The 12,166-nt window shown below is 43.3% G+C and overlaps 1 protein-coding gene across 50 annotated transcripts in view; it reads left to right on the forward strand.

Moving 5' to 3' along the window:
* Positions 1 to 12,166, forward strand: part of EPB41L1 (erythrocyte membrane protein band 4.1 like 1) — a 113,820-nt gene that overhangs the window by 69,153 nt on the left and 32,501 nt on the right. For 19 of the 50 annotated variants that reach the window (XM_016427550.2, XM_056811818.1, XM_056811833.1 and 16 more), the window contains 7 exons: positions 1,837 to 1,924; positions 3,226 to 3,378; positions 3,956 to 4,053; positions 4,966 to 5,141; positions 6,086 to 6,237; positions 8,009 to 8,044; positions 10,075 to 10,278. In XM_016427550.2, the coding sequence (XP_016283036.2) occupies positions 1,837 to 1,924; positions 3,226 to 3,378; positions 3,956 to 4,053; positions 4,966 to 5,141; positions 6,086 to 6,237; positions 8,009 to 8,044; positions 10,075 to 10,278 (907 nt within the window). Of the gene's footprint in view, positions 1 to 1,836; positions 1,925 to 3,225; positions 3,379 to 3,955; positions 4,054 to 4,965; positions 5,142 to 6,082; positions 6,238 to 8,008; positions 8,045 to 10,074; positions 10,279 to 12,166 lie in introns of all 50 variants that reach the window. The other 31 variants (XM_056811813.1, XM_007474259.3, XM_056811815.1 and 28 more) reach the window with 3 other exon arrangements.

Consider the following 12,166-nt stretch of genomic DNA (forward strand, 5'->3'; position numbering starts at 1 on the left):
TGTGGTTTTAGAGAACAGAGAGTTAGCTAGTGCCAAAGACAGATAGACTTGGTTCAAGACTCACCATGTGACCTGGGAAGGTCATTTATCTTCTCAGGACTCTAGGCAACTAACTCTAAAACTATATATTATAGAGAAGTTCCCTGGAGTTCCTTATACCAATGAAAAAAAGTTGATAGATGGAGGAGAGTAGAAAGATCTAGAAACCAATGTCCTTAGCAATCTGGTGTTTGGTAAGCCCAGGAACATGAACCATTGATGAAAGGACTCAACTGGAGAACCTCTCGAAAAATGGGGAAGCAATCTGACAAAAAATACATTTTGGTCAATATGTCTTATGCCACAAAGAATTCAGATGGATAAAGTAAAAATAAAGTCACATCATTAAAAATTTAGAAGAGAATGGAAAGATACATTTTTTACAGTGGTGGATAGGAGGAAAATCAGCAACCATAAAGGGGATAGAAGAGAACCTAAAAAACAAAAATAGAGTCACTCACATAAATTTAAAGCACCTTTATACAATTTGTTAGAGCCAATATAGATTGAATAAAAGAAATCTTTCATTTAATAACTGATTAAAATTTCATATCCAAAGTCAAAAAACAGAAGGCTAAGCATTATTCCTCAGAAGAGAAGTAAATATTCCAAGGAAAGGAACCACTTTCAGAGGAAGAAATACAAACTTGTCAGTAATCATCTCAAAAAATATTCAAATTTTCAAATAATTTTGGAAATGGAAATTAAAACCCTAAGGTATCCTCTCACAACTACCAAACTGATAAATATGTAGAAAAAACAACCTGTGAAAACTCATTGTTAGAGAGGCTCTGGGAACTCAGGTATGCAAGTACATAGCTGGAGGATCTGTGAATTAGTTCTGCCCTTTTAGAAAACAATTGGGAATTATGCAAGAACATTGCTAAATTGTTCTTACCCTTTGAACCAGAGAATACATTTCTGGGACTTGGGAAGTTATTGACAATAATAAAAGGCCTATATGTTCTAACATGTTCATGGTAACATTATTTGTGATAACAAAAAAGGTGAAAGAAAAATGCAGTATATCTATTTTTTCTTTGAAGAAATTATTGATATCTTTTGTTCTATACCACCTCGTTTCCCAGTTATTTCTCTCTCCCCCTCCTCTTCCCACAGAGCTATTTTTTGTGACAAAGAATAAAATGGAAAAAAAAAACCCAACTTAACAAAACTAACCAACAGGTCAACCAAATGCAACGTTCTACATACACCTAGAGACCCTCCACTTCTGCAAAGAAGGGAGGGAGGGAAATAAAGAAAGAAGAAAGGAAGGGTGGAGTATTCGCATCTCATATTTAGGGCTAAGCCTGATTGTCATAATTACCCAGCATTCAGCTTTAACTTTTTTGTTGTTTTTCTTCTTTCTATTTAAATCATTGCAATCATTGTATAAGTTGCTCTGATTATAAAGGGCTTAATTCCTTACATTGGGTGAGTCTTTTTCCTTACGTACATTGTTCTTAGAGCTGTCCCCTGTGGTCAAGCGGTACAAATGCAATATTTCTCATGATAGCCCTTCTGATATTTGAAGACAGCTATCCTGGCTCCCTGGAGGCTTTTTATTTTCCAGAATAAACTTCTCTCAGTTCCTTCAACCATTCATAAGACATGACCTTCAGGCTACCGCCCATTTTGATTGCCCTCTTCTGGACATATTTCAGACTGTCATTGTATTTTAAGAACTGTGGCCCCAGAGCTGAGCATGATCCTTCAGGTGTGGACTGGCATGGCAGCCTGTCCCTTCTCTAAGATTCTGGCCTTTCCTTCCTCACCGTTTGGCCTCCTCCCCCACAGGGGCATGACTCCCGGAGAAGCTGAGATCCATTTCCTTGAGAATGCCAAGAAGCTGTCCATGTATGGAGTGGACCTCCATCATGCCAAGGTACCCACTCAAAGCTGGATAATGGACTACTCACTACTTTTGGCTTGGGAATTGGCATCCCAAAACTTACCTGATCAATTTGGTCATCAGGAAGGAGTTACTCCTGCCCTATGATGGGTGTGATTCACAAAGAAAACCAAGATTTGGTTTCTGCCCTCTGGTGCTGTGTGAGTGGTTCAGACCATTAAGACTGTAGAATTTCAGGGGTGACCTATTGAGCTTAATGGGACCAGAGAAGGATTTTTGAAGGGAGTGACATTTGAGTTGAGCCTGAACCTGAGGATAGGATTTAGATAAATAGAAAGGGAAAGGATAAAGAGAATATTATGAGTCTGGAACATGGAGGGTTTGTTTCAGAGGAAACCCATCTAGATTTAGTGGGAAATAAAGTAGGGAATCTAGGATGTGGCTTGAATGTAAAAAACCTTGAATTCCAAGTCAATGAATCTGGACTTGATCCTTTAGGCAATAGGAAACCATTGAGCAGAGGAATGATGTGACAAGAATTGGGCTTTAGAAAAATAAATTAGGTCGTGTGTACAGGATGGGTTAACAACTAGAAGCAGGGAGACTGTTTATGAAGTTGGTACAGTTGTCTGAATGAGAAGAAATGGGGTCTGGGACTAACCTTAACTTCCTGACCTAGGTAAGGTCAGACCGGAGCCCTTACTGAGCTGGCTCAGCCCTCTTCTGTTGGAACTGGCCTCAGGTTTGATAAACTCAGGCCTTCATATTCCAAGGTACAGTGGTTCCTCTGTATACAGAGACCCTTGTACCCCAGGGCTGCCCAGGGACTGCTTACGGACCTGCCACATAGTGTGCCTTTGACCTTTGGCCTTGCTTCTTTAGAGCCAGAGGCACCTTTTGCCTGATACTTTGGGCTTCCCCAATAGGATCCAGGCAAAGGAGGTCCCCCAACAAGCAGACCTCATTTCTCTAGGTGTCTCCGGGTCGGGCAGATGGTTAGGCAGCTCAGCACAGGCTCAGGCTGGAACCTCCAAGAATAGTTTGTATCCAAGGCACTCTATATCTGTCTGGCCCAGGGTCTTATGTCTGGTCTCCCTTATCCCCTTCCCACTTTACTAGTACTCCCTTACCTCCCTTATCATCCTTATCCCCTTCCCACTTTACTAGTACTCCCTTACCTCCCTTATCATCCTTATCCCCTTCCCACTTTACTAGTACTCTCTTACCTCCCTTATTATCCTTATCCCCTTCCCACTTTACTGGTACTCCCTTACCTCCCTTATCGCCCTTATTCTCTTTCCCATTTCTCCTCTCTTCTTCCTCTCCTTTCCTAGGACTCAGAAGGTATTGACATCATGCTTGGAGTCTGTGCTAATGGCCTACTGATCTACAGAGACCGTCTTCGGATCAACCGATTTGCCTGGCCCAAGATCCTTAAGATTTCCTATAAAAGGAGTAATTTCTACATCAAGATCCGTCCAGGGGAGGTAAACCCTCTATCCTTGACTATACTTCATGAAATCTGACATAGTGGGGACCTCAGAGGGCAGGTATTCCAACCCCCTACTTGAGCCAGAATCTTCTCCACAACCTCCCTCATAGGTGGTCATCTGGCCTCTTCTTAAAGACCTCTGTTGCTGGGAACTCAGTAACTTTGAACCCTTTCCACTTTTGGCCAGTTCTAATTGTTAGGAAGTATTTGCTTAAGTCCATCTGAAATCTGCCCTTTTGCATTTTGCAAATAGTGTGCTTCATTCCTCCCTTTGGGACTAAGGAGAAGTATAAACCCCCTTGCCCATGATGGCCCTTTATATACTTGAAGGTAATGATTAGGTTCCCCATCTTTTCCCCTCTTTTCTTCTCCTGGCTAAATTTCCCTAGTTCTTTTAATCTGAAAGGGATAATAGAGAAGAGTCCTTAGAGAAAGTAGGCCTAGAAGAATTGGGTCAGAATTTGGCTAAGTGGAAAGAGCTTATGGAAGAAGAAAGGCCTGATAATGTGATAAAAAGGTGGGGAGAGTGGGTCAGGGCCAACCCACTCATCCTCCCTTCCCTGGTATCCCAGTATGAGCAGTTTGAGAGTACCATCGGCTTTAAGCTCCCCAATCATCGATCGGCCAAGAGACTTTGGAAGGTCTGCATTGAGCATCACACATTCTTCAGGTGAGCAGGACATAACTGGGCAAGGGCAGGGGGAGGGGCAAGATGAGGAAGATGAATTCAGGATTATGGTGGATCCAGGAAAGGGCCTATTGCTGCCCAGACATCCCCACTCATCTAGCATACTTGGAAATTCCTCTTTGCTGGAAAGAATGGAAGGATCCACAGGCCAATTGCAAGTATCTACTATATTGATTCCGGGAAACACACAAGTGAACCTGGGAGGTTCAGGTTTATTTCTTTGCTCTGCTGTTGAACTTGGACATGTCTCTTTCTTTCTTTGAACCTCAGTTTCCTTTCCTCTAAATGAAGAGGTTGGAACAAGTCGTATTTACAGGCTCATTTGCCTGCAGAACAGTGGGTAATGGCAGAGCTTAAAATATATTCATGTGCCTTTAAGCAATCTTACACAGGCTTAGGAGTAGTTCTCTGCTTACTTAGTTACTCTGCAAGTGTGACCTTGGAAGAATCAGGAAGTTTCGGGGGTGAAATAGAAGAAATTTGACCTATTTTCGTTGCTTCAAATTATATTTTTGGTTTTCACATAATTTCATGTTTAACATTTGACAGAGGAAATTGTTGCTAGAATTAAAATTGTATTCTGGGAGCACCATTTCCCTCAAATGGGTTTAGGAAAAGCTGAGCTAAAGAATTCTGCAAAAGTTCCCTCCAGCTAAGAGCTCTTAGGATTAAGTGTCTGCTGGGTGCAAAGCACTGAGCTCCTTACTGCATGGAAGGCAAACTTTAGATAAGGTATGATGAGCCTTCCTTTCATGGAGCTTTTCAGGATCTTAGGCAGAGTCAGGCACAGATAACTAGAATATAGCAACTTGACAAATACTTTGCTTTTTGTAACTTTGGGTTCTTCCTGTGCCTCTTGTACCCTCCCCACCATACCCTATGCCCCCAATACAGGCTAGTGTCTCCTGAGCCCCCACCAAAAGGCTTCCTGGTGATGGGCTCCAAGTTCCGCTACAGTGGGAGGACACAGGCACAGACCCGACAGGCCAGTGCCCTCATTGACAGGCCTGCACCCTTCTTCGAGCGTTCCTCCAGCAAACGGTACACCATGTCCCGAAGCCTCGATGGAGGTATGCCCCAAATTTGGGAGGCATCTGGGCATCTGAATGAGGGATGGATACTCGGGCAGTGGTGCCAGCTTAGCCCAAGAATAGTCCCATGCTCCTTACCTATGCATGAAAACCTCCCCCACTTGGAACATATTACTTTTGGGGGGGTTAGGGAGCTCTCTGGTCATCTGTGGGTCTAAAGGGCAAACGTCTCTGGCTCTGGAATAGGTTATCGGGTTATTGAGTCAAGTAAGGCCCCTCAGGGGTCTGACGTTGGGTCTTGTGGTTCTAAGAGGCAGAAGTGAGAAAAGAGAGCATTCCTGGCATTCTGGCCTATGAATGTAGAAGATAGAAATCGTTTTTATTGGGATCAGCAAATAGGCTCATTTGGCTGGTCATGTATCATGGGGAGCATGGGAAATGTAAAGGCTGGCACAGTGGGGAGGATAGAGTTGGACAGGGCTAATGTGGATGGATGTGAAAGAGATGGGTGTGATGACTAAAGAAAGGAACTTTAGTCTAGGATAGGGATTCTTGACCTTTCTTGTGTTATGGATCCCTTTAGCAATTTGGTGATACCTCTGGTCCCCTCCTCTCTCTCTTTTTTAAACCTTTACCTTCTTAGAATCAATACTGGGTATTGGCTCCAAGGCAGAAGAGTGGTGAGAGCTAGGCAAAGGGGGTCAAGTGACTTGCCCAGGGTCACCCAGCTAGGAAGTGGCTGAGGTCCAATCAAAGGACATTTCTTAAGCACATACTATGTTCCTGATTGTGGTGAGGTTTTACTTTTCAGGCCAAGACATGGGGCCAGTTTGAATCCCAGAACTGAATGAATTAATTCTCCCAAGGCAATGGGCAAGGATCTCTTTCAGCTGTGCTTGGCTCCCTTACCCATGCCTTAGGGGTCCTTGCCTTTTGTTCTGGCATGGTCCCTTCTTTACCTGCCTGCCGTCATTCCCCAGCAGAATTTTCTCGACCAGCCTCTGTCAGTGAGAATCATGATGTGGGGCCAGAGGCTGAGAAGCATGAAGAAGATGGAGACTATGGTGGTGGGAGGAGAAAGTCAGAGACAGAAGAAGGGGAGCTCCGGACCCCCACCAAGATCAAAGAGCTAAAGGTATGGGACTTTAAGCCCTTCCCTCCACCCCTGAGTGCAGGAGAACCTAGGCCCATATTTGGGATGTGACGTGTCCACCCCAGGCCCTGCCCTTTCTGTTTCCTCATGAAAGACAGCATGAACTGGCTTCTCTCCTCCACCAAGTTACATCTCTGCCTTTGGGTGGGTTATGTAGGTGATAATACCTGAACCCAGGTCTGGGAGGGGGAGAGGTGGGCACACATGCAAACGTACACAGCACATAGGCCCCCATTTTTCTGGGCATATTCTGTACATCTCTGTACCTCCAGATAGTGACACCCATGACCTCATGCATAAAGACCTTTCTACACATATAACATGGATATCTCGGTCCAGAAAAAAATGCCTATCTATTATATTCATGAACTTAAAAGAACTCACAATTTTTTTTGTTTACCATTTTTTGTTCTGAACTTTAATGTCAAGCTTAATAAATATATAAATATGGGGTGGCTTAGTTGAGAGAGAGCCAGATCTAGAGATGGGAGGTCCTGGGTTCAAATTTGACCTCAGATACTTCCTAGCTATGTGACCCTGGGCAAGTCATTTAGCCCCCATTACCTAGCCCTTACCACAAATCTGCCTTGGAACTGATACTCAATATTGATTCCAATTTAGAAGGTAATAGTTTTAGAAAATAAATAAATAATATGTATGACTAAAACTTGAAATAAAAAGTTTAAGCCTCTCATTCCTGGGTGAGACCCTGCTACAAACTTGGGTGTTTTTCTTCCACAACAAAATCATGTAATCAGCACTATTTACATTTTAAAAAGACTATAAAGGTTCCTAGCTGTGTGACCCTGGGCAAGTCACTTAATCTCCATTGCCTAGCCCTTACCACTCTTCTGCTTTGGAATCAATACTTAAGCATTGATTCTAACAGGGAAACTAAGGGTTAAAAAAAAAAGACTATAAAGGTTCCTAGCTGTGTGACCCTGGGCAAGTCACTTAATCCCCATTGCCTAGCCCTTACCACTCTTCTGCTTTGGAATCAATACTTAAGCATTGATTCTAACAGGGAAGCTAAGGGTTAAAAAAAAAAAGACTATAAAGGTTCAAATAATAGCGGCATCTTATCATACAACCTTAATCTGCCCACACAGATTGTACAAGGGCATCACTGTAGTCTGATGCCCATATCTACTCTCCTGGGTCTAAAGGCAGGGGCTTCTCACTCCTGAGGAGACTTTGCTGGAACTCAAGAGGTCTCCTGTGCCCCCCAGGTGTACAGTCTTTCAGGGAAGTTCCCTAAGAGGCCATATCTGCCCTTCCAAACAGGTACCTTATTGCCTTTCCCCCAAAGCCCCCCAGAGCTGAAGCTGGTGACACTTTTTGAGGACTTCCATAAGGCAAAACTATCAAGCAAGAGATCTGTGCTCTCCTGTGACCCTTCCCCAGTGGCCTGAGGACACGGCCTTTCTGTGGCTGACCCAGACGCGCCACGGCAGGGCCTGGGCTTATGGGTGCCCAGGGGCCATTCCCATCACTCTAGTGAGCCTTTACAAGTTCGGATTCAAACACAGACCACATCACATGCATGTACGTGCCTCACAAAAATACACTCGCCACAGCTACATGACCCAGCATTTATAAGTGACCGATCCAGCTTCCCGCTCTCGCCACCTTTCCATTGGTGGTAGCCCGGGTCCCCTCCCTCCCTCATCACCCCACTTGACCTGAATCTAGATGTGTCTACTGTAATCCCTCTATTGACCCTGCTGGTTCCTCCCTCACTACGTACTGCTAGCCGGAGCAGGAAACCACGCCGAGGCACAAGCAGGAGGTACTGACTGCATCGTTCTCCCCTGCTCCTTCTGGTCCCTTGTCTGCCCCGCCTCCCCCCATCTGCTATGTACCATTCTGCCTTCCGCTCAGGTCCGTGCGTGCCCTCCCATCTCAGGACATCCCACGGGCCCTCGCTGGGCCTCATCCTCTCTGCCCTTACGTCGGGACAGTCATCTCTGTCCCTTGGAAAGGGCCCATTGCTGTGCTGCCTGCCTCATAAGCTTGTCACTCAGTGACGTTCTCATCCTCTTCCTTTCTCTTCTCTTCCTGCATCTTCCCCTTCCCCTTGATTCCTATTTCCCCAACCAGAGCCAACTCCTCTCCTGCTTGCACCCAAACCCCGCCCCCTCATAACACGGTCATTGCCAACTTTTGTGTTTGTCTTTTGGCTGTCTTGGGAAACGTTAAGTTTGAAGATGCTTGGAGGGGAGGGAATAGGACCCTTATTCTCTGACACTCCAAAAGCCCCATAGGTTCAGCTGGCTGCCATGATTCTAGTTATGCCTAGTATAGGGGTCCTGTCCCATGGTAGAGGGAAGAGCTAGGAGGTCTTCAGATGCGTATGACCAAGGCACTTGGTTTTCCAAGATTCCCTGAGGACTCACCATCATGGTGGAATGCTACCTTTGGAAATCAGGCAGTGGGCTTACTGTGGAAAGACAGAAGCATTGAGGCAGGGCCCTTTTGTTCTTGCGGAAGCCCACTTTCCCCTTCTAATCACATTACTTATTCGTGGCCCGGTGTTTGGCTTTCAGCTCCATCACTTACTAGTTATATGACTTTTACCAAGTCATTTTACTTTTCTGGGTCTGTTTATTCCTTTGTAAAATGGGAATAACAACAACAACAATAATAATAATTATTATTATTACCCTATTTCCCATGTTTTGCATGATAATACATGTGTAAATCAAATTGTCTGCCAGCACCGGGAAGGGGAAGGGAAGGATAGGAAGGAGATAAGTTTGGTCATATAACTTAGGAAAACTGTGGGAATTTGTTAATATATATAATTGGTAAATTAAAAAAAAAATTAGTAACACTGTTTTCCCAGATCAAATTCGGTAATATAGAGAGAGCACTTTTTAAATAGTAAAGTGTCATCTAAGTGTAGACTAATTACCGTTATCATCCTTCAGCAGTAGATTTCCATCACTCCAGAGACTAACTCTAGAGGCTTCTAACAGTATTTTCAGGCCAGCTCCCTAGGTCTGTGATCTTGTGATTCCTTCTCAGAGGAATTTGCTGACCTTTTTTTGGGAACCAGCAGAATAGGATTGTGATGAATTGAGCATTCTTAAATAACTCTGTAGATAAGACCTCCCGAGGATATAAAAATAAATGTAAATTGCTACTCTTCCTCACATTGCACCCCATAGCAAGCAGGTGACTACTTCTAGCCTCATTGCAAACAGCCGATGATCAGATTCCTTGGCCTTTTCTCTCCTTCACTATTGGTCTCATGCCATAATGCTGGAGTTGGTGTTCCCTACTCCCAATATCTCAGTTTAAAAGGCCCTTAAAAGCACCTGTTATGGGCAAAGCTCAGAGGATGCAGAAAAAAATAACATAGACCCTTTCCAGAAGGGAGATTACAGTCAAATTAAGGGAATAAGATGACTACACAAGTATCTTTTATGAAGTAAAATGTGATCAGAACAGAGGATAACTACAGAAAGTCCTAATTGAGAAAGGAAATTTCCCTGTTAACTGAGAGGATCAGGAAATATTTCCTAGAGGAAATGGCACCTGAGCTAATATTTAAAGGAAGGAGAAGTCATTCCACTAGGTAGAGATCAAAATAGATAATATTCCAGGCATGGAGGACATGTGTTCACATGAATCTCTCCCTCTCTTCTGCCCACTCATACCCAGAAAGCATGGGCATCCAAGGAGATAGGAATAGAGATTTGTAGCTTTTGGTTTTTCCAATCTTCCCTGCCCTTCATTCCTTGCTTTTGGAATGGAAAACCGGTATAATTCAGAGATCCTTTCCTTTCATAACTCACTTGCTTGCTTTCTCCCAAGTTCTTAGATAAACCAGAGGATGTACTGCTGAAACACCAGGCCAGCATCAATGAACTCAAGAGGACTCTGAAGGAGCCCAATAGCAAATTGATCCATAGGGATCGTGACTGGGAACGTGAGCGGAGGCTGCCTTCCTCACCAGCTTCATCTTCCCCCAAGCATGAAGAAGGAACACCTAAAGGGACTCCTGAGAAAGCTAATGAGGTGGGTCCTGTGGCCTTGGGTTCCATAAAGAATGATGGGGTGTGGGAATTGGGATGGATTTACATAGATTTTATTGCCCTTATCCTATGCCCCATAGTAGTCATTGTTAATGGAAGAAAAGGATGTAGCCAAGCACTAGGGATTCATTTACTTGATGTTGAAATATGAGATGTTGGCGTGAAGGTGGGAGAGACTTATTGGAGAAGGATTTTAGAGCTAAGAAGACAATATATTCTCTATTGTTCAGCATTCTACTAGCAAGAAATCTCTGTTAACTATCATATCCATTAAACTCTTGATGCCTATATTTGTTAAAAATCATGACAAAAATAGCTAATAAGAATGTGCTACAAGTCTGTGAGGTGGGAAATTACCCACATCTCCTAATGTTTTTTGGGTACAGGTATAAATTTCTCTATTGGAAATGAGAAAAAGTAGGATTTTATACCCCATGCTTTTAACTTCAAGGTAGCATTCTAAGCGCTTTCTATAAAAAATTCTAAAAACAGTTACTGGTTTGTTATGCAAAAGAAACTTTCTAAAATTTGGCAGGATTACTAAGTACCACTATCTGACCATTGTTGACATTCAATAATCCTAAATAATAACAGCTCACATTTGTATAGCTCTTTATAGCCATCATCATTATTATATATCATAACAGTCCTTGCATAGTACAAATTTGAAACCTGAGGCTCAGATGAAGAGACTTGCCCAAGGTCAACTAATGTTTAGTTTTAGCTTTCTAATTCCATTCCAAAGTCCTATCCATTATAGTATACTGTCTCCCTAGCTGTGTGATGAGTCTTTCTTACATATGAAGGTTTCTAAATAGCTGGAAGAAGATTAAATTATGCTGCATCTAGATTTAGTACAAATTTTATATATCTCTTTTAATGCCTTAAAGATTTCTGACCTACATATGGGATATGTGGTACTTATTAACCAGAATTTTACATTAACTCAGCATTTTACAACCTCAACAGACTATTGGACTGGAAGTTTGAATATCAGGGATTAAATCCCACCTTTGATCTTGGGAAAGACCCTTCCTCTCTCTAGGCCTTGGTTTCCCCATTTGGAAAGTGGTAGCAATTTGGACAAATTACTTGAGTGGTTGTGAGAAGAGTGATTTGTAGTGGTAGCTAGGTAACTCAGTGGACCATACTCAGAGTTGGGAGGTCCTGGGTTCAAATGTGGCCTCAGACACTTCCTAGCTGTGTGACTCTGGGCAAGTCACATAATACCATTTGCCTAGCCCTCACCACTCTTTTGCCTTGGAATCCATAACATCAATTATAAGACAGAAGGTAAGGATTTCTAACTAAATAAGTGAATGAATGATTGAAAAGAGATTTGTAAAGTATAAAGGACTAGAGAAATGTGAGTTGGTATTATTATGCCAGATTATGGAGAATTTGCTATCCTTGCTTGAATAGCAGAGAGTAAAGCTTCCCCTAAATGGAGTAATGTAGGCCAAAGGGATAAATACATTCAGGGTATACAGTTTAATGTGTAAAGCACTGTGAGAAGTTCCTAATGTAGCTTGGAATGTTCAGAGGGTTTTCTCAGCCAAGAGGGAAACCCTAATGTTTAGAGTCAACATTGTAAGAGTTAGGTAGTCCTGAACCCTTCTCAGCGGTGCTTCGTACTTCTATCAGACAGGCTTCTTGAGCAAAGGGGTTGACTAGGTGGTGGTATGGGAGCTGTTCCTGTGAAGGCACTCATGACTGATTTGATTGCAAGTCTGGTCCTGGAGGTATGAACAGTGAAGTGGCATCTGGACTGGTTGTCACACCCGCGTCTCCCCTGCTGTCAGTGACAGCTATTTCAGTCAGCCGTGGCACTGTGTTCTCAGTGCTGGGCAAGGCTTGGTGTCCAGACTTGG

Source organism: Monodelphis domestica, chromosome 1 (assembly GCF_027887165.1).
Source record: "Monodelphis domestica isolate mMonDom1 chromosome 1, mMonDom1.pri, whole genome shotgun sequence".
Lineage (NCBI taxonomy): Eukaryota > Metazoa > Chordata > Mammalia > Didelphimorphia > Didelphidae > Monodelphis > Monodelphis domestica.